This window comes from Pseudorasbora parva, chromosome 5 (assembly GCF_024679245.1).
Source record: "Pseudorasbora parva isolate DD20220531a chromosome 5, ASM2467924v1, whole genome shotgun sequence".
NCBI lineage: Eukaryota > Metazoa > Chordata > Actinopteri > Cypriniformes > Gobionidae > Pseudorasbora > Pseudorasbora parva.
Genome location: NC_090176.1, coordinates 2,737,161 through 2,758,928, shown reverse-complemented (window position 1 = coordinate 2,758,928; position 21,768 = coordinate 2,737,161). Strand labels below are relative to the sequence as shown.

General features: G+C 37.9%; 1 protein-coding gene across 3 annotated transcripts; it reads right to left on the bottom strand.

Moving 5' to 3' along the window:
• Positions 1–1,560: 1,560 nt before the first annotated feature.
• On the bottom strand, positions 1,561–17,610 carry LOC137074949 (N-lysine methyltransferase KMT5A-A-like). 3 transcript variants are annotated; one of them, XM_067443055.1, is made up of 9 exons: positions 17,168–17,610; positions 15,746–15,781; positions 15,316–15,433; positions 14,974–15,136; positions 11,113–11,300; positions 10,860–10,949; positions 9,951–10,067; positions 7,486–7,602; positions 6,475–6,593 (listed from the first exon to the last, which is right to left on the bottom strand). In XM_067443055.1, the coding sequence occupies exons 2-5, from the start codon at positions 15,752–15,754 to the stop codon at positions 11,153–11,155; spliced, it is 438 nt and encodes a 145-aa protein (XP_067299156.1). In that variant the 5' UTR covers positions 15,755–15,781; positions 17,168–17,610; the 3' UTR covers positions 6,475–6,593; positions 7,486–7,602; positions 9,951–10,067; positions 10,860–10,949; positions 11,113–11,152. The 3 variants fall into 3 exon arrangements, with proteins under 3 accessions (XP_067299157.1, XP_067299155.1, XP_067299156.1); XM_067443056.1 differs by lacking the exons at positions 6,475–6,593; positions 7,486–7,602; positions 9,951–10,067 and adding exons at positions 1,561–1,974; positions 2,141–2,261; XM_067443054.1 differs by lacking the exons at positions 6,475–6,593; positions 7,486–7,602; positions 9,951–10,067 and adding an exon at positions 1,561–2,261.
• Positions 17,611–21,768: the final 4,158 nt, after the last annotated feature.

The window sequence follows — 21,768 nt, the reverse complement described above, 5'->3', positions numbered from 1 at the left end:
TACTATTCAGTAGTTGTGGGGTCCTTTGCACATGTTTAAAGTAAGAATAGTTTTGAAATAGGACTGATACACTATTTTCCCTTATTTATAAGGAATTTAACATATAATCATGCCAAACTATTTGATTAGGATTTTACTGAGAAAATGAACCTTTTTATTGCAGTTTTGTTTTCTGCTTGTACGCTCGGACGGTCGCACCACCTGACATTTTTGGTCTTTCAAACACCACAACTCAAAGTCAATTGAATTTTTAAAAAATTAAAAGGGTTTCTAATAAAGGAAAAAATATTGCAGATCAATTTGATTAATGAAATGTATTTATTAAAATTAATTTGAGGAAAATCATGAATTCCAAAACAAACAAATGGATTTCCTTGTGACACCTTACTCCCAAGTGCTCACTGACCTCTCACAGACTAAACAATAGGGATGGGTACCGAAAACCGGTATTAAAAGGGCCCCGGGGGGTGAATTGTGAAAGACTTGTTGTATTGATAAGCTCGGACGTTATCGGTTCTGCTGTCGGTACTTTTGAAAATACACGTGGAGAGAGAGAGAGAGAGAGAGGGAGAGAGAGAGAGAGAGAGAGAGAGAGAGAGAGAGAGAGAGAGAGAGAGAGAGAGAGAGAGAGAGAATCTAATTTGTTCTAATCTAGTTCTAATCTAGTTCTAATTTGTTACACCGGTTATTTAAGTTCAAGTTGTTATACTGTGTTGTAATTTTTTCTTTATTATGTCAATGTGTATTATTATTTATGTTATTCGCTTTGGCAATATTGTATTTTTACATTCATGCCAATAAAGCAATCTTGAATTGAATTGAGAGAGAGAGAGAGAGAGAGAGAGAGAGAGAGAGAGAGAGAGAGAGAGAGAGAGAGAGAGAGAGAGAGAGAGAGAGACATTCAAACATAGGCTGGTTACACTTTAGATCTGTGATAGTCTGCTTTTATTTTAGATTTTGGCTTCCAAAGATTATAATAATAATATTTATGTCTAGCGCAACTTTGCAGCAACGATCAGAGATTGTTGTAAAATACAGACTAGCTACAGTTGGTAAATTGTGGGACGCGTTTAATAATAAAAAGAGCGATTAAAAGCACAAAAATGTGCGCAAGAGATTGTTCCCAAGTCCGCGGGCGCTCTGAAACAGCCGTAACGAGACGAGCAAATTACACTTCCGGTTTCACACTCGCGTCTAAACGATCAAATGTACACAAACATCTATGTCAAAATGACCGGCTTGGAGAGTCTCTTAAACACAGTGTTTGTCTAAAATGGACGTCGTTATTATGGATATAGTCGGGAGAAAGTGTAGTGTATCTGCCTATTATCAGTCGCCTATAGATCTGCACATCTGTCTTAAAGAGGCAACAGTGGAAATAAACATGCTGACGAATAACTGCGAATTAAACAACCAAATGCAAAGAGAAAAGAGAAAGAGAAAAAAAAAAGCTTTAATAAGCATTAATTTAGGCTATTTATGATAAACTATGCAGTGTTATTTTACATTTGATTACTAGAATATATATATATATATATATATATATATATATATATATATATATAAAAAAAATCTCAAAAAGTACGGATAAGAATACCGTTAAAGTACCGGACCGATAAGCAGTATCGATAAGAGTAGTAATACTGTTAAAATCTTAACGATACCCATCCCTACTAAACAACCAATCAGGAACTCATTACGATGTAACACTATCACTCATAAGCTAATGACAACATACAATAAATGGACAGAAAACACTCAATTTTTTCTTTGCAGGGCATGCATATATCCGTACATATTTTTATGTAAAATTTTATAGCCAGCCAGTCCCTCTCTTTTAAGGCTTCCGGCTCAGATTTGAGGCACAAATCACAGGCAGCCTTTCGAGACGAGATTTAACGAACGACATCATGTGTTTCTCGACTGCGTCTACCTCCACCTTCTGCCAATTTCTTTTCTTGGCTGGTTTGCGACCTTAATGAGAATGAAATTAATGAAAGTTGAAAGCAGGACAAATGTATTAAGTTTTGCTAGCATTCTCCAAACCCATGAGCAAATCACCTACCAAAACAGTTCCTTTAAATTAAACCACAAATAATGTTAGAGAACAGTTAATCAGATCGAAAAAAAAGTCACTCACCATTTTTTGGAGATAATTTTTTGCTTTGTGTCATTTTGTATCTTACTGCCTGAAGCACATGACTCGGCTGTGTCCTCAACGCAGTCCTGTGTTGGCAAGGGTGGCCTCACCACACAATCTACTTAATTAAAAAAGAACAAATATTGCATGTAAGCCTTTTTGGTTTAGTGTAGTCTTCATAAGTTTACAGTGCCTATAGAAAATCATACCATACTTTGATGAAATCCTTATCTTTTGTCACATTAAACTCTGGAAATTAAAATATATATATCAAAAAACGGCCATGTACTGTATATGCACACATTAAAACCTTTGACAGATGACATCAAAGTAAAAAAAAAATAACATTTAGAAAAATTCATAATTATAAAACAATTTAATTAGTGAAATACCAGGTTTGGTTAAGACAGGGGTGTCCAAAGGTGTCAGTTGGTCTGTCCAGTAACTCATGATGAACCTCAGGCGAACTGCACACCTCCAATATCAGTGTCTTAGACTGTCTGACTTAAAGCAGCAGCGCTGGCAGACACATGCGTGCTTCTAAAGGTAGGCCTATTGTTTTTTTGTTTGTTTTTTATGGATAATTTATCAATATAATATTGATAATAATATTAATATTAAAAAACACTACATAGTGTCAGTGGCTGATATATAAAATCAAGTATGGTGAAATCATGAATAATAATAAAAATAAAAAAAATAGAGCTAGAGAATGTACATGTTTAAAATGTACATGACAGGCTAGTGCTGGGGGTTATGACAAAAAATTTATATCACAGTATTTTTTCTAAAATATCGGTTTCGCAGTATATGACAGTATTTTTTCCCCTATGCATGACCAGGTGTTAACCACATTTTCTACTGATTGAGAGAGGAAATACTGCAGTAGATTGGCTAGAATGCCCTAGTTTACTGTGAATATTGTAGAAAAATTTCACACTAGTTAATAGAATGTTTGCAAAACCCCACAAAATGATACTGTGGGGAAATAGCCAATAAAACACAGACATGCAACACACTCTTTTCAGACACATGAATATTAAAATACGGAGAGAAAAAAATAAAAGTTGAGGGCACCTCAAAAAATATAACCCTATATAAAACCATCCTGCCAAAACGAAGGAGAAATGTGAAGAACATTAGACGGTCTAAGGATATTTTCAATACATTTAAGAACACTACAGTCTCTGAACAAACAACACGCAAGTTTAACACAAAAAGAATAAAGCAGTTACTTTTTTGCCCAATCTTCTTTGAATTGTCAGTCTATTTATTAACTTACATATAGCAGAATAATCTATGGTGTCAACGCTGTCATGATCAGACCTACGGTTGTATCAGTGCATACATTTCATTTGAACATGAAGAAATGTGCGCATACACGCTGCTAGTTCGTGTTTAGAGCACTAACTTAGTAGCCTAGAAATCTAGACGCACCCTAGCGGCAGCAAATTTAATCTGCCCGCGAGTGTCGTCTAGCAACTCTCAATACCCTTCTGAGCTGTATTCCCCTAACTCTGGTCGGGCCAATCACATCGTGTATAGAGTCGGTGGGCGGGGCCATAATGACGACGGCCGAGTTGCGTTTGCGTGCTTCTAGTAACACAGAAACTGGCGAACGGCGGTCTTTCAAATCAGCTTTGACCGCGACTCTGGAAGTTAAGCTTTTCTCTGAGAAAAGAACAAAGAACGGCACTGAAGTCATTCTTAAGAAGGGAAGATGTGTTCGAGTTTAGCCGACCGGATACGGTGAATGTTTAATCTGTCAGCGAGCTCTGCTTCAGCTTCGTTGCTCTGGTTGGTTGTAGCGCTATCCTATCGCGTGCAGAGGGAGTTTGAAAGACAACTGTTTATCCGCCCCTCGGATTGAGCTGTCAATGGTGAGTTTCCAGACCAAACATCAACTGACTTGTAGATAATAAATAAATAAAAAGAATTAACAAAAATAATATAAAATCAACATGACTGTCTTAATAGAAAATCCCCTATGCTGTCAGTAACAACCAGCAATGACATTCAAAAAGTCATAGGTGCAGAGCGAAAACATGTGACACCAAATAATGTTCTTGAGCCAGTAATTAAAAGAGTTAGTAACTCAAGTAAGACCAGTAGAAAAAGTTAGTGTAGAGCCCTGAGACTCACCTTCAGAATTAAAGGGGAAACCACAGCAGTGTCTTGTCCCTCCGTTCTGTCAGAACTTTCCACCCGTTACTTGTTGCGTTTTATAAAGGCGTCATTAGTAGAATGTCCACCATCAACCTGTAACATAAATACATTTAATAATTGTGAATACAAACCCTACAGCAATAAACTCATGAACAACACTGTTTGTACTCATTAAAACACACGACCGAATTCATGTGCAAAATCTGATGTTTAATCATCAAAAGAATTAAATTCAATGCATTGATTTTGAACAGTCTAGATTCAAGACTTCTCAGCCAAATTGATATCTGGACCCCACAAGGGTAGACCAGTTTACGTGTGTATGAACATGTGCTTATACACCAACATATGACCAAGTGCTGGAAGAAATCTGTTTTGGGCAATACTAAAAGAGACAATTCAAATACTTTTTCTCAAATTATGAGAACAAAATGAATAGGAACGTAACATTTTTAAGAAGCTCACCTTCAGAATTAAAGGGGAAACCACAGCAGTGTCTTGTCCCTCCGTTCTGTCAGAACTTTCCACCCGTTACTTGTTGCGTTTTATAAAGGCGTCATTAGTAGAATGTCCACCATCAACCTGTAACATAAATACATTTAATAATTGTGAATACAAACCCTACAGCAATAAACTCATGAACAACACTGTTTGTACTCATTAAAACACACGACCGAATTCATGTGCAAAATCCCATGTTTAATCATCAAAAGAATTCAATTCAATGCATTGATTTTGAACAGTCTAGATTCAAGACTTCTCAGCCAAATTGATATCTGGACCCCACAAGGGTAGACCAGTTTACGTGTGTATGAACATGTGCTTATACACCAACATATGACCAAGAGGTGGAAGAAATCTGTCGCTACCAAAAGAGACTCCAATTAAAAGGAATGTTTTTAGTTACATTGACAAAATGAATAGAGATTGAGGATTTCTAGAATTGATACCTGGACCCCACAAGGGTAGACCAGTTTACGTGTGTATGAACATGTGCTTATACACCAACATATGATATCTGGACCCCACAAGGGTAGACCAGTTTACGTGTGTATGAACATGTGCTTATACACCAACATATGACCAAGAGGTGGAAGAAATCTGTCATTACCAAAAGAGACTCCAATTAAAAGGAATGTTTTTAGTTACATTGACAAAATGAATAGAGATTGAGGATTTCTAGAATTGATACCTGGACCCCACAAGGGTAAACCAGTTTACGTGTGTATGAACATGTGCTTATACACCAACATATGATATCTGGACCCCACAAGGGTAGACCAGTTTACGTGTGTATGAACATGTGCTTATACACCAACATATGACCAAGTGATGGAAGAAATCTGTTTTGGGCAATACTAAGAGACAATTCAAATACTTTTTCTCAAATTATGAGAACAAAATGAATAGGAACGTAACATTTTTAAGTGACTCACCTTCAGAATTAAAGGGGAAACCACAGCAGTGTCTTGTCCCTCCATTCTGTCAGAACTTTCCACCCGTTACTTGTTGCGTTTTATAAAGGCGTCATTAGTAGAATGTCCACCATCAACCTGTAACATAAATACATTTAATAATTGTGAATACAAACCCTACAGCAATAAACTCATGAACAACACTGTTTGTACTCATTAAAACACACGACCGAATTCATGTGCAAAATCCCATGTTTAATCATCAAAAGAATTAAATTCAATGCATTGATTTTGAACAGTCTAGATTCAAGACTTCTCAGCCAAATTGATATCTGGACCCCACAAGGGTAGACCAGTTTACGGGTGTATGAACATGTGCTTATACACCAACATATGACCAAGAGGTGGAAGAAATCTGTCATTACCAAAAGAGACTCCAATTAAAAGGAATGTTTTTAGTTACATTGACAAAATGAATAGAGATTGAGGATTTCTAGAATTGATATCTGGACCCCACAAGGGTAGACCAGTTTACGTGTGTATGAACATGTGCTTATACACCAACATATGATATCTGGACCCCACCCCACAAGGGTAGACCAGTTTACGTGTGTATGAACATGTGCTTATACACCAACATATGACCAAGAGGTGGAAGAAATCTGTTTTGGGCAATACTAAGAGACAATTCAAATACTTTTTCTCAAATTATGAGAACAAAATGAATAGGAACGTAACATTTTTAAGTGACTCACCTTCAGAATTAAAGGGGAAACCACAGCAGTGTCTTGTCCCTCCGTTCTGTCAGAACTTTCCACCCGTTACTTGTCGCGGTTCATAAAGGCGTCATTAGTAGAATGTCCACCATCAACCTGTAACATAAATACATTTAATAATTGTGAATACAAACCCTACAGCAATAAACTCATGAACAACACTGTTTGTACTCATTAAAACACACGACCGAATTCATGTGCAAAATCCCATGTTTAATCATCAAAAGAATTCAATTCAATGCATTGATTTTGAACAGTCTAGATTCAAGACTTCTCAGCCAAATTGATATCTGGACCCCACAAGGGTAGACCAGTTTACGTGTGTATGAACATGTGCTTATACACCAACATATGACCAAGAGGTGGAAGAAATCTGTCATTACCAAAAGAGACTCCAATTAAAAGGAATGTTTTTAGTTACATTGACAAAATGAATAGAGATTGAGGATTTCTAGAATTGATATCTGGACCCCACAAGGGTAGACCAGTTTACGTGTGTATGAACATGTGCTTATACACCAACATATGACCAAGAGGTGGAAGAAATCTGTCGCTACCAAAAGAGACTCCAATTAAAAGGAATGTTTTTAGTTACATTGACAAAATGAATAGAGATTGAGGATTTCTAGAATTGATACCTGGACCCCACAAGGGTAGACCAGTTTACGTGTGTATGAACATGTGCTTATACACCAACATATGACCAAGAGGTGGAAGAAATCTGTCATTACCAAAAGAGACTCCAATTAAAAGGAATGTTTTTAGTTACATTGACAAAATGAATAGAGATTGAGGATTTCTAGAATTGATATCTGGACCCCACAAGGGTAGACCAGTTTACGTGTGTATGAACATGTGCTTATACACCAACATATGACCAAGTGCTGGAAGAAATCTGTTTTGGGCAATACTAAGAGACAATTCAAATACTTTTTCTCAAATTATGAGAACAAAATGAATAGGAACGTAACATTTTTAAGCGACTCACCTTCAGAATTAAAGGGGAAACCACAGCAGTGTCTTGTCCCTCCGTTCTGTCAGAACTTTCCACCCGTTACTTGTTGCGTTTTATAAAGGCGTCATTAGTAGAATGTCCACCATCAACCTGTAACATAAATACATTTAATAATTGTGAATACAAACCCTACAGCAATAAACTCATGAACAACACTGTTTGTACTTATTAAAACACACGACCGAATTCATGTGCAAAATCCCATGTTTAATCATCAAAAGAATTCAATTCAATGCATTGATTTTGAACAGTCTAGATTCAAGACTTCTCAGCCAAATTGATATCTGGACCCCACAAGGGTAGACCAGTTTACGTGTGTATGAACATGTGCTTATACACCAACATATGACCAAGAGGTGGAAGAAATCTGTCGCTACCAAAAGAGACTCCAATTAAAAGGAATGTTTTTTGTTACATTGACAAAATGAATAGAGATTGAGGATTTCTAGAATTGATATCTGGACCCCACAAGGGTAGACCAGTTTACGTGTGTATGAACATGTGCTTATACACCAACATATGACCAAGTGGTGGAAGAAATCTGTCATTACCAAAAGAGACTCCAATTAAAAGGAATGTTTTTTGTTACATTAACAAATTTAATAGAGATTGAGGATTTCTAGAACTGATACCTGGACCCCACAAGGGTAGACCAGTTTACGTGTGTATGAACATGTGCTTATACACCAACATATGATATCTGGACCCCACAAGGGTAGACCAGTTTACGTGTGTATGAACATGTGCTTATACACCAACATATGATATCTGGACCCCACAAGGGTAGACCAGTTTACGTGTGTATGAACATGTGCTTATACACCAACATATGACCAAGAGGTGGAAGAAATCTGTCATTACCAAAAGAGACTCCAATTAAAAGGAATGTTTTTAGTTACATTGACAAAATGAATAGAGATTGAGGATTTCTAGAATTGATACCTGGACCCCACAAGGGTAGACCAGTTTACGTGTGTATGAACATGTGCTTATACACCAACATATGATATCTGGACCCCACAAGGGTAGACCAGTTTACGTGTGTATGAACATGTGCTTATACACCAACATATGACCAAGAGGTGGAAGAAATCTGTCATTACCAAAAGAGACTCCAATTAAAAGGAATGTTTTTAGTTACATTGACAAAATGAATAGAGATTGAGGATTTCTAGAATTGATACCTGGACCCCACAAGGGTAGACCAGTTTACGTGTGTATGAACATGTGCTTATACACCAACATATGACCAAGAGGTGGAAGAAATCTGTCATTACCAAAAGAGACTCCAATTAAAAGGAATGTTTTTAGTTACATTGACAAAATGAATAGAGATTGAGGATTTCTAGAATTGATACCTGGACCCCACAAGGGTAGACCAGTTTACGTGTGTATGAACATGTGCTTATACACCAACATATGATATCTGGACCCCACCCCACAAGGGTAGACCAGTTTACGTGTGTATGAACATGTGCTTATACACCAACATATGACCAAGAGGTGGAAGAAATCTGTCGCTACCAAAAGAGACTCCAATTAAAAGGAATGTTTTTAGTTACATTGACAAAATGAATAGAGATTGAGGATTTCTAGAATTGATACCTGGACCCCACAAGGGTAGACCAGTTTACGTGTGTATGAACATGTGCTTATACACCAACATATGATATCTGGACCCCACAAGGGTATACCAGTTTACGTGTGTATGAACATGTGCTTATACACCAACATATGATATCTGGACCCCACAAGGGTAGACCAGTTTACGTGTGTATGAACATGTGCTTATACACCAACATATGATATCTGGACCCCACAAGGGTAGACCAGTTTACGTGTGTATGAACATGTGCTTATACACCAACATATGATATCTGGACCCCACAAGGTTAGACCAGTTTACGTGTGTATGAACATGTGCTTATACACCAACATATGATATCTGGACCCCACAAGGGTAGACCAGTTTACGTGTGTATGAACATGTGCTTATACACCAACATATGATATCTGGACCCCACCCCACAAGGGTAGACCAGTTTACGTGTGTATGAACATGTGCTTATACACCAACATATGACCAAGAGGTGGAAGAAATCTGTCGCTACCAAAAGAGACTCCAATTAAAAGGAATGTTTTTAGTTACATTGACAAAATGAATAGAGATTGAGGATTTCTAGAATTGATACCTGGACCCCACAAGGGTAGACCAGTTTACGTGTGTATGAACATGTGCTTATACACCAACATATGATATCTGGACCCCACAAGGGTATACCAGTTTACGTGTGTATGAACATGTGCTTATACACCAACATATGACCAAGTGATGGAAGAAATCTGTTTTGGGCAATACTAAAAGAGACAATTCCAATACTTTTTCTCAAATTATGAGAACAAAATGAATAGGAACGTAACATTTTTAAGAGGCTCACCTTCAGAATTAAAGGGGAAACCACAGCAGTGTCTTGTCCCTCCGTTCTGTCAGAACTTTCCACCCGTTACTTGTTGCGTTTTATAAAGGCGTCATTAGTAGAATGTCCACCATCAACCTGTAACATAAATACATTTAATAATTGTGAATACAAACCCTACAGCAATAAACTCATGAACAACACTGTTTGTACTCATTAAAACACACGACCGAATTCATGTGCAAAATCCCATGTTTAATCATCAAAAGAATTCAATTCAATGCATTGATTTTGAACAGTCTAGATTCAAGACTTCTCAGCCAAATTGATATCTGGACCCCACAAGGGTAGACCAGTTTACGTGTGTATGAACATGTGCTTATACACCAACATATGACCAAGAGGTGGAAGAAATCTGTCATTACCAAAAGAGACTCCAATTAAAAGGAATGTTTTTAGTTACATTGACAAAATGAATAGAGATTGAGGATTTCTAGAATTGATATCTGGACCCCACAAGGGTAGACCAGTTTACGTGTGTATGAACATGTGCTTATACACCAACATATGACCAAGAGGTGGAAGAAATCTGTCGCTACCAAAAGAGACTCCAATTAAAAGGAATGTTTTTAGTTACATTGACAAAATGAATAGAGATTGAGGATTTCTAGAATTGATACCTGGACCCCACAAGGGTAGACCAGTTTACGTGTGTATGAACATGTGCTTATACACCAACATATGACCAAGAGGTGGAAGAAATCTGTCATTACCAAAAGAGACTCCAATTAAAAGGAATGTTTTTAGTTACATTGACAAAATGAATAGAGATTGAGGATTTCTAGAATTGATATCTGGACCCCACAAGTGTACACCAGGGTAGACCAGAGAACAAAATGAATAGGAACGTAACATTTTTAAGAGGCTCACCTTCAGAATTAAAGGGGAAACCTCAGCAGTGTCTTGTACCTCCGTTTTGTCAGAACTTCCCACCTGTTTCTTTTTGCGGTTTTTATCAACCTAAAACATGGATTACAGTCAATTCTTTAATCATTGTTCAAGCAACCAATTGTTATCCAACTCTGCTAGGAAAGTTAGTGCCTGTTTTTATATTACAATGGAAAAAATGACAAAATTGTAAGGAACATTTTTTTTAACCCACACGTAATATAGTATACCTTACCCTCCAAGGCCAATCACTTCCTCCATAATCATATGTGAGTTCATCTCCTCTCTCTATGTTTTTTTAAAGCAAACAGGACTAGATGTGGCTTTCCATCTGCAACAATTTTTTTCATCCGGCAGTTAGGCTTAACATGGTCATCATTGACCAGCCTCCCCAATGATCCATTTTCCACAGAAGCATCAATGCTAAAAGAAGCCAAAAACAAATGATAAATATAAATAATTTTCAGGACCTAAAATAATATAAAGGCCTTTCTATAGCTCAACATAAGCTTGAGATCAAGGTCACATGACTGTGTGGTTAAATCAAATCCTGGATTTCTTGTGGGATTGATAGCAGTGCTTATTTTGTAAATTCAAAGGCCCCGGAACACACAGACCAGTGAGAGGGAGAAGGACCTGTTAAGTTCAAAAGCAACCGACTGAAGGGAAATGGGTTTGTGTAATTTGTCAAGTTTTTTTGCCAGGTGGCTTTTTTAATTGTATGAAGTCATTACGTTGCCTTGCCACTAGCCAATTGCGGAATTGTGATCGTAGTTTCTAGTATCAATGCATCTGCCCAGGGCATTCTTATTGCATTGTTGTTGTTATTATATATATATATATATATATATATTAGGGGTGTAACGATACGCGTATTCGTATTGAACCGTTCGGTACGAGGCTTTCGGTTCGGTACGCGGTACGCATTATGTACCGAACGGTTCTCGGACTAATTAATTAGACTTGGAAAAATAAAAAAAGTGTGTGAAATATAATAATATGTGTTCAACAATAACCAAAACGAGATAACAGGCAATGCCCCTGACACCGCCGAAGTGAAAAAAAAAACACCAAATATGTTTTAGGCTGCTCAGTCAGGTGCTCGCTTACTCAGTAGGCTACGCGCTGAATGCTCGTGGCAAAATGGCTATTGCGTTTAACAAACCAGAAATAGAAGATCCTCCAATAACCAACAGGTCTGGTGTTTGGGTGAACTTTGGATTCTTTGTAAGCTATGATGGTGTTGGCAAGAGTGATGGATAAAAAAAACAACGGTGTGTCGCATTTGCTACATGATGGTACAGCAGCGGGAATAATTAATGCCATGTCAACTCATTTACGCCGACAACAAGACGATAAAAAGGAGAAACAGCCACAAACTATCCCCGCAGCATTAAGACAGACATTTCCAACTTATTCAAATGGCAAAAGACGTCACTGTGGCGAGTGGCCCATTATAGCCGCGGATATGAGACCTTACGCCCATTTTCACACAAACTTCGTCTGCAGTGCGTAGTCTATGCGGTGCGTATTTTTTCCGTACCCATGTTAACTGTTGCGGACTGAAAACGCAGCATATTTGAATACGAATACGCATACGCAGCGCAAAACGCACTGCAGACGGAGTTTTGAGAACATGCTTAAAGTAATTGAGCCCCGTTACAATGTTCCTTCACGAGCCCATTTCAGCCAGTAATTCCTGCTTTGTACTAAAAAACAAAAGCACAAACAGAGAACCAATTGGCCAAAGCAACAGCGGTTGCTCTGTGTAGCCCTTGACATCCAGCCGTCTGTTGTCAAAGCTACCTGACTGTATAACGGCACATTACATATACATAATTATATATATATATATATATAAGGGCTGTAACGATACACCAAACCCACGATTCAGTTCGTATCACGATTTTTTACACACGGTACGATACAAACCTCGATATGGGGGGCACAAAACAGTTTTATTCTGTACAATATTCTGTAGCCTATTTTGCCGTCAATACCATATATCTGTATGGTCAATAGGCTACTGCCGACGTTTTCTTTGCGGTACCAATAGGCAATATATATTTAACATGAAGTATAGGGCCTCCTGTACATCAATACTAACAGAAGCGCCGCGTCAGACACGCTTCTGGTGTGCAAAGAAAGAGAAAACGCCACGCAGCCGCCCCGCGGATGACACGCAACAGAAACGCCACGCTCACACCACGTTGCCAGCCGGTTGGGGAAGCTTCTTGAAACACTTACGGCAAATTGTGTGGGTCTTGTCAACTACACGATTGCCATCCTTGTTCCACGATTGCCATCCTTAAAAGTTGGACCTGGACAGGAAGGATAATTCTGGGAGTTGGAAGGGGTGTGTCGCGATTCTGCCTTCTCACATCGCGATACAGGTTCGTGGACCTGCGTATTGCGATTTCGATTTCATATTGCATATCGTTACAGCCCTAATATATATATATATATATATATATATATATATATATATATATATATATATATATATATATATAGTAGGGATGTCAACGATTAATCGATGATCGATTAATTGTCAATAAGACATTTAATCGATAAGACTTATCGATCATCGATTAAGCAGGGTCATGCGTGTGCATGCGGCTCAACCACGAAATGGGAGGGGAAATGAAGCGATGTGCATTCGCAGCCTTTTGTTTTGTGCAAATGTAAGTTGTAATATTGTGTTTATTTTGTCAGGCCTATCTATAGCTGATTTATCGCATAAGGATGCATTTGGTTAATAATTAATGTTAGAGGTGAGCGGTAGTAAAAGCGTGGCGGTGATCAGCGTCAGCATTCAGCTCCAACAGCAATGCACAACTAATAATGACTATGATTGGGACTGTCATATTACACAACATTAATGAGAACACTATTGTAATAAAACATTGTGATTGTTAAGTATTTGGGTTTATTTGCCGTGTGTTTCATTGCATTGATCCAGGAAGAGCGCGTGCACAACATGAGTCACGCACTCTGACTCGCGCGTGTAACTTAGTTCAAGTTCACTTGTGCATTCGCATCAGATTGTGCTAAAGTAATTTGTAATATTACATTTATTTTGTATATATGTGATCATTCATATAGGATGCGTTTCTTTTCGCGAAATAAAACGTACTAGCAAATGGCCTCAGTGTAACGTACGGCTACCGGTTTTCATTCAGTGCTTCGGCTTTAGCGCATACAGAGCAATGCATAATAACGATGATTGGGACAGTCATATTATATAACAGAAATGAGAACACTGTTTTAATAAATGGTTGTAAAGTCATTGGGTTTAGGTGACGTGTTCAGAGCGTTGTTCCAGGAAGCGCGTCACCCATTCTGAATATGAATATCAGCAACTCAATACAAGTTCACTTGTGCATTCGCATCATTTTGTGAAGATATATAATTTGTAATATTTTGTTAACTTAATATAAATCTGATTAATCTCATATAGGAAGCTTTTTGTTGAGTTAAATAACGTGCTAGCAAGCTCAGTGTAACTTACCAGTGTTGATTCAGCACATCGGCTTCAGCTCGCGCAGTTCAAACAGCAACGCACGACTAATAATAACTATGATTGGGACTGTCACATTACATAACATTAATGAAAACAATATTTTAATAAATCGTTGTGAATGAATTGGGTTTAGGTGACGCTTCAGCATGTTGTTCTTGGCAGTGCGTCCACACAATCTGAATAACAGATCTGAGGCGGCGTTCGTGTTGTATTTGGTTATTAAATAAGTCATTTAATTAAATTATAAAATCACATCGACTAGTTTTACAATCCCATAGCCCTTTGTTTAGTTAAAAAAAATCCTTCTCATTCATTTGGTGAACATGGCGTTTTGAGCAGCATTGCACATCCTGTCATGCTGTCGGCTATAAGCCACTGCTGTGCACGCATATTGCAGTATTAAGGTTAACGATTAATCGATTAATTGATCGTTAATTTAAACGACGATAGATCATGGGAATTTGTGTACATTGACATCCCTTATATATTCATAGTTATATAGGGGATTGTTATTGAAGGTTGCATGTATGCTATTAAAAAAGTAACCTGTTTGAATGCTGACTAAATTCTTACCACCATTGTTTGCCCTGCCAGTAGAAGTCAAACATAAAAACTGCCTGTGATGGATGATACTTCTTCCTCCTAGCTTGAGATTCAGTGGAGTCAATGACTTCTCCTCTGTATTCGACAACAAAATCCCCTCTTTGAAATGGGGACACGGCAAACACACCACGACCTAGCAACATAAAATACATAAAGATATCACATTTGATGTGGCAAGAATGCAAGAGCATTGTGTAATCACTGTTATTGACAGTAAAGACAATCTAAATTCATTGAACAAAAATATACATAAATAATCCAGAATTGTGGTAAATTGAACATATTTTGTAAAACATTCCATGTTAAACTTGCCTTTTATTGGATTTATGTGTCGTGCCTCCAAAAAACATGCATTGTCTGTGGCACTGCGCACATGTTGAGGTGCTACACCTTCCGGCTTTAGTCGCAACCTCCTCATCGTGACATCCCCCTGTGCCGAATATAATTTAATTGCACTAATTAGGCTATAATGAATTGTTAACACAATTACATGTGATACACCAAAAAACTAAATTTGTGGAGATTTTATTATATCAGGAACACATGTCCAACATAACTCTGTCAGACCAAATTAGATATTCCAGGAACTTTACGCAACTCCATTGTGTAAGTTTGAGATTGATTCTCACTACGAGTTATCATTTTACAAGAATAAAAATACTTTTTTTTTTAGCAAAGTTAAGTTACTCAAAAGAATGCAAAAAGACAGTATACTCAATATGGCTACTTGAACTTTACTTACCTTGTGCATCTGCTAGTCAGGGCAATTACTTCAAACCTGTTGACAAAGAACTCGTTAAATATGAGTTTTGCGCAAATAAACCATTTAATCTGATAGGACTCATAGAATGATCATCCTCAAATCACCCAAATGTTTTTCTAAAAACATCTTTTTTTCTCTGTACCACTGTTTAAAGACCTCTGCAATAATCAGAATAATAAGGGATTGACATTAATGCGTGTCCATTTGTCTGGAACAAGCTTTAAAAAAATAAATAAACAATTAGAATGGTGTTTGATCTAGAAAGTGACTCATTGCACCAATTTTAAAATACTCTAAGGGGCTGATCACTTATACAAATCAGGTATTTTTACTAATTAAATTGAAATAATTGTTCTGAATTTTTGTAAATGCTATTTAATTTTGATGGGTAGATTTGAATGTGTAAATACATCTGATTTTCTGCGGTTTGAATTTTAGAACATTAAATTTGATGATCTGAATTTCTTCTTCATCTGAAATCTTGAATCTGTATTTTCAAAAACTGAATATTTGCAGTCTATTAATTCAGTACAAAATATCTGCTGTTTGAAAATACATGTCTATACAATTTCGACATAAAAACATTTCAGATGTGTTCAATTTCAAATGTTCTATATTCAACATTTAAAAAAATTCAAATTCAGTATTATGTAAAATGCAATATAATACCGGTATTCAATTGTGTTAGATTACACTTGTCAATAATTCAGATTTATACAATTCAAATTCAGGTCATTGTCATATTTCTAGCTTTTTTTAAACTTTTTTTTTTTTGCAAAAAGAGTATAAATCACATGTGATTAGCCATACATAACATACAAAAGTATAGAGGTAAACAGAAAAATAAAATAAATCATATTTCTAGCTCCATACACCCCAAACTGACGTTAAAAAAAGCGGGATGCGCCGAAATGCTGTTTGCATCCCTGTATTTTAGCTAACAGTCGTTAGTGACTAACTTTACCATATATATGGTGGCTACTAAGTACTAAGCACTACATAAAAGTGCATCTATCATCATAAAAGTGCATCTATCATCATAAAAGTGCATCTATCATCATAAAAGTGCATCTATCATCATAATAGTGCATCTATCCATCATAAAAATGCATCTATCCATCATAAAAATGCATCTATCCATCATAATAGTGCATCTATCTATTTTAGCTAGTGGCTAACGTTAACATATCTATGGTGGCTAAGATAATAACAGTTGCTGAACTAGCAAGGCCATTATAGCAGGCTAACTGCTGGATCATGTGTCGTTGACTAGCAGCTAGTTCTATATACTTTCTATCACAAAATACGGAAGTTACTACAAATGTTTTTTAAGTAATCTGGGTTATAGCTCTCTTATTTATTTATAGCATAGGTGTAAAGACATGTCATTCGGTAAATTACCTTATATTCAAAAATCCCGCGAAGACATTTTTCCCTCGTGGAACGTTCCAAACTCTCCTATCCTGTAAGCGTCATCCACCGTTGTCATCACGACACTTCACGTCACTTCAAAAGATGTACCGTATGCCGTTGTCTTGGTACTGACCCACGTGACAAACAAGCGCGCCTTTCATTGGCTTATAGTGTGTGTAAGTGTGTGAGGGTGCAATACCATTAAGCTAGTTTAGGGGGCAGTACTGAGCAAAATCTTAGCACACTTAAACACACATAAATTTTTTTCATCACTTGTGGGCCAAACTCAGTTTCTGCACTAGACACATCAGCAAAGCATTTTTTATTCATTTCAATGATAATACTTGTGGGGTCCAGCAAGATGGCCCCACACGTTTTTTGGGACCCCACAAGGTGAGTGTGCTGTCAGGTCGCGGTCCCCACAAGGTAATAAAAACAAACACATCACCGCAGGACTGCAGACCAAACATTCCCTCACTGAATGGTGGCCGCCCTCGCCATGGGAGCGGAGCTTGAAGTGACGCATCCTCAGGTAGGATACAGGGTTTTAAATAGACAGGTCTCAAATGCTGATAGGCCATCACTCTAAATACAGGGGAGGGAACTTACTCACCCTGCTACACTAGCAATGGCATGGCATCTTTGCCTGCTTGTATTTTGTGTGTTTATGCTTGGCATGCACACGTAGTAAGTCATTTGGTGACACAAGACAAGTGACACCCTGCGGATCACTCTACATACTGTAGATTTATGAATCTTTATGTAATCGCCTACAACATTTTGCCTCTATCCAGTTGCAAAAAAACGTAAGGCGACACACTTGAAGTCTCGGAGAGAGAGAGCCGTTTCTGTCTGATTCATGCTGAATATCAGACGGTATTAAGTCCGTCTTTTTGGCGGTCTCGGTCAGCTTGTTTGTTGCGCAACAGGGTTCGGATGGCAGCGTTCACATGTGTTCAAATGAACTGCACTAAACGAGCAATCGCACCAGGGTTCGTTTTAATCGAACCAAACATGACAAGTGTGAACGCACTCTAACCCACTCTAACTCTAATATGTGGCCTTGTTATGGCATTGATATTCATTCACATGTGACTGGTCATAATGTTCTGGCTCATCGGTGTACAGTAAATATTACATTTCAGCAACAATGTCTGTTATATTTTTTTTAACACTGAATTAGCATTTTTTATTTTCAAGTACATTCTGCTGATAAATGAAAACATACTTACAGACAATAGCTTAAAGGAGTAGAGTCTGATGAGTCCTTCGGCATCCGCCTGGAGTCTGTTGAGGCGGCTTTGGGTTTGGACCGTAAGAAAATTAAAGCAAGGGGTAAGTGTGAATCATTCATTAATTTATATAACATAATATTGACCTACAACAACTCACTGGCAATGAGTTATTAATAAGTAGATCTCTGCCATATATCCTCCACTTCATATTGAATAATATGCTGTATGAAATACTTAGGTGGCCGATGGCATGGTTTCTGGTCAGCATTTCTGTAAAGGATATGCTCTTCGAGGTCATTCTTCAGAGTCCATCGCAAAAGTGCTCAAAAGTCAAGTACTTGGCCTTTAAAATAATTTTAAAAACATTAATAAAGTCATTTGTGCCACTTCAGTGCACTGAGCAAATCATACAATGTGGAAACCACTTAATTATGAGAAATATTACCAACCAAACATAAATATTACCAAACATATTCTTACTCCTGGCTCCTCGTCTTCTGACTGAAGGTCAGATTGAACCTCAGCCTCTTTAACCTTCCTCCTACTTTCCTCAAGCTGTCTGTTTAAATAAATAAAAGATCAATTAAATCTTAAATCCCTATAAACATTCCCAAGAATACATGATATCTCAAACATACCAGCGATGAACAGCTCTAATTTCCCAGGACCTGCTGCTTGATTGCAGAGTGTAAGATTCCCTTCAGATGCGGCCTAACACATACTCCATTCTGGATCCAAACACTTGCCACCAACTCCACTTCATTTGCTCTTAAAAACTCCACCACTTTGGACATATCTAATCATAAATAATGAATTAAATAAATAAATTAAATTAATGTTATTTAAGCTGCAGTGCTGTTATTCTCTGTTACATCATCACTCCATGAGCAGCAAAGGCACTGCAACAAATCTGCCTTGATATGGTAACCTCACATACTTAATACTTACTGTGGTGTGGCAAGCAGCGGGGCGAGGGACTGCGAGAGCGGGCCAGTGATTAATGTTAACATTAATCACCGGCCCGCTCTCGCGGCCCCTCGCCCCGCTGCTTGCCACACCACACTTACACTAATAATTTTTAATAAAAATATTTGTAAAAGTTAAAAAAATCAAATGCTATTGTAACAAGTTAAAGTGAATTTTATAAATATGTAATACTTTGCTTTCACTAAAATCCCTTTTATTTTTTTATTCCTGTTTTTCTTTGAGCGTTATTTGCTTATTAAACTCTTTAGGGACTCTTATTTTGGCGCTTTCTTCTGGTGCTCTACTGACGCCATTTTCACCTGAGTGCGCGCAGCGCGCATCTCGCCAGTTCGCATTGCATATTCTGGAGGGAGGTAAGCGGTTTTCTGAACTCTTCGAATTATGGACGATTTAAGTTTGTAAAGTGTATAAATTGGTCCAATATCTTATTGTAAACTATACTGAGACTAATAGCAGTCTTCTGATGTATGTTTTATATGTATGTGGATTGAGAATATGGAGTTATATCGAGTGGATCGCATGATATGTTGTTCGCATGGTTTCGAGTCTTCTATTAACAGTTATGTCATATAGGGATATCTTTTGAAACATCCATGGGAGAGATATGATCTTTGTGTCTAAAAGTCGTAAAGCTCGCCCTGCCAACCAGAGATGATTTGCACAACTGTGTAAATATGAAGCGCACCAAACTCTACTGCTACACACGGAGGTGTGCTGGCTTTCATGTGACAAAGTGCTTGTGCGCTTTTTAGAAATGCAGGAAAAAAATCCAGGCATTTCTGCAAAATCAAAACAACACACTGTTGGAGCAGCTGACTGATGTGTTCTGGATCATAAGCACAGAAAAAGGTTGGGAACCACTGTACTAAATAGACCCCGATCTGAACAGAGTTTAAGGAACAAGTCCTCTATGTTTTTTTACATTAATTTTTACTTGCTAGTAAATATTTCTTAATATAAGAATGTTTAGATATTTAGACTAGAAACAAGACAAAAATACTAAGTAAGAAATGCATTTTTTTTGCAGTGTAGAAATTGTCGAAATGATTGAAACGAAACTCTGAAAGCGTGTGATCCCTTCAATTCTGTTTTGTTTCTTGTTACACACTTAAAACTGTCAACATACCATAGACTTACGGACATAGTGTCCGTGACGTCACCCATAGGAATCCGATAAGCCGTTCTGAAGCTTAAAGTAGGGGTGTAGGGGTAAGCTAGGCGTTGCCATCTTGCGAGCACGTCATCGCGTGTCACTCCCGGATATCAGAAAATGGGCAAAAAGGCGGGATGTGGGCGGAGCTTAGGTGACAATAACTATAGACAGCAGATAAATGGCTATCCACCTGTCACTAAAAGTAACCACTTCCATAATTATGCAGAACTTTAAGGCTTTATATAACGTAAATGAGTGAGTTATAAAATAATTCACCCCCTCACAGTTGTCATAAAGGGCAAATTTAGCCGTATATGCCAAAAACACGATCTTTGGTTCGGAAATTGGTGCGGACTTTCAGGTGTGAAAACGCCCTAAACCCCTGTTTACAGCCTAATTTCGCCCACTGGCAATATTTGAAAAATGCTGAAAAAGTGGGCAGATCCCAGCGGAGACAGAGGGGATGAGACGAGGGCGGGGCTGAGCGGGGGGCGTGCACCTGAGACCCGTAGTGACAACTTGTTTGACAGCTGTCAGACTCGCAAAGATGCAGTGACTGGAGTGAGGACAGCTTTGCAACAGAGCGGTCATCTAAAGTAGAAGACTTTTCTCCACCACCTTCACCTGAAGTGGAGGAGGGTGAAATGTCTGTAGACACAGAGTGTCACGGTCGGGAACACAAAGAAAATGGTGCAAGGACTCGGGTGCAGAATTGATAATTTATTTACAACAAAATAAAACATAAACACAAAACAAAACCCACAAGGGGGAAACCCATAAACTAGAAAATACAGGAACTGAAGACATACCAACACAGGGAACCTGGAGACGTAGACAAGACAAGGATACGATCCAGACTGACAAACACAAGGAGCTTATAAAGGGAAGAAATAATATATGGGATAAATCAAACACTAATCAGATAACAAGGGGGGAGAGATCAGACAATTACATGAGCACATGCTCAGAATAACAAAACCCACATGTGCACACAAGACAGGACAGGCATGTGACACAGAGCCTTATCAGTCGAGCCACTGGCCCAAACTACGTTAACTCCCGATGCCGATGATGCTCATTCATTCATTCATGCTAGTGAAGCAGCAGCGCAAGAGAGAATGAGACCACTAACTAATCTATGAACATTCAACAGCCATATCCTTATACTGAATGCCACTAAAAAAGCGCAGGACCAATAAGTTCAAACCTAATAG

What these genes read in the sequence shown, in the direction of transcription:
- LOC137074949 (XM_067443054.1), bottom strand. An exon ending in ACACATAAATCCAATAAAAG is followed by an intron (nt 15,137 to 15,315) that starts GCAAGTTTAACA and finishes TTATGTTGCTAG; the next exon opens with GTCGTGGTGTGTTTGCCGTG. An exon ending in TGGCAGGGCAAACAATGGTG is followed by an intron (nt 11,301 to 14,973) that starts GTAAGAATTTAG and finishes GGCTTCTTTTAG; the next exon opens with CATTGATGCTTCTGTGGAAA.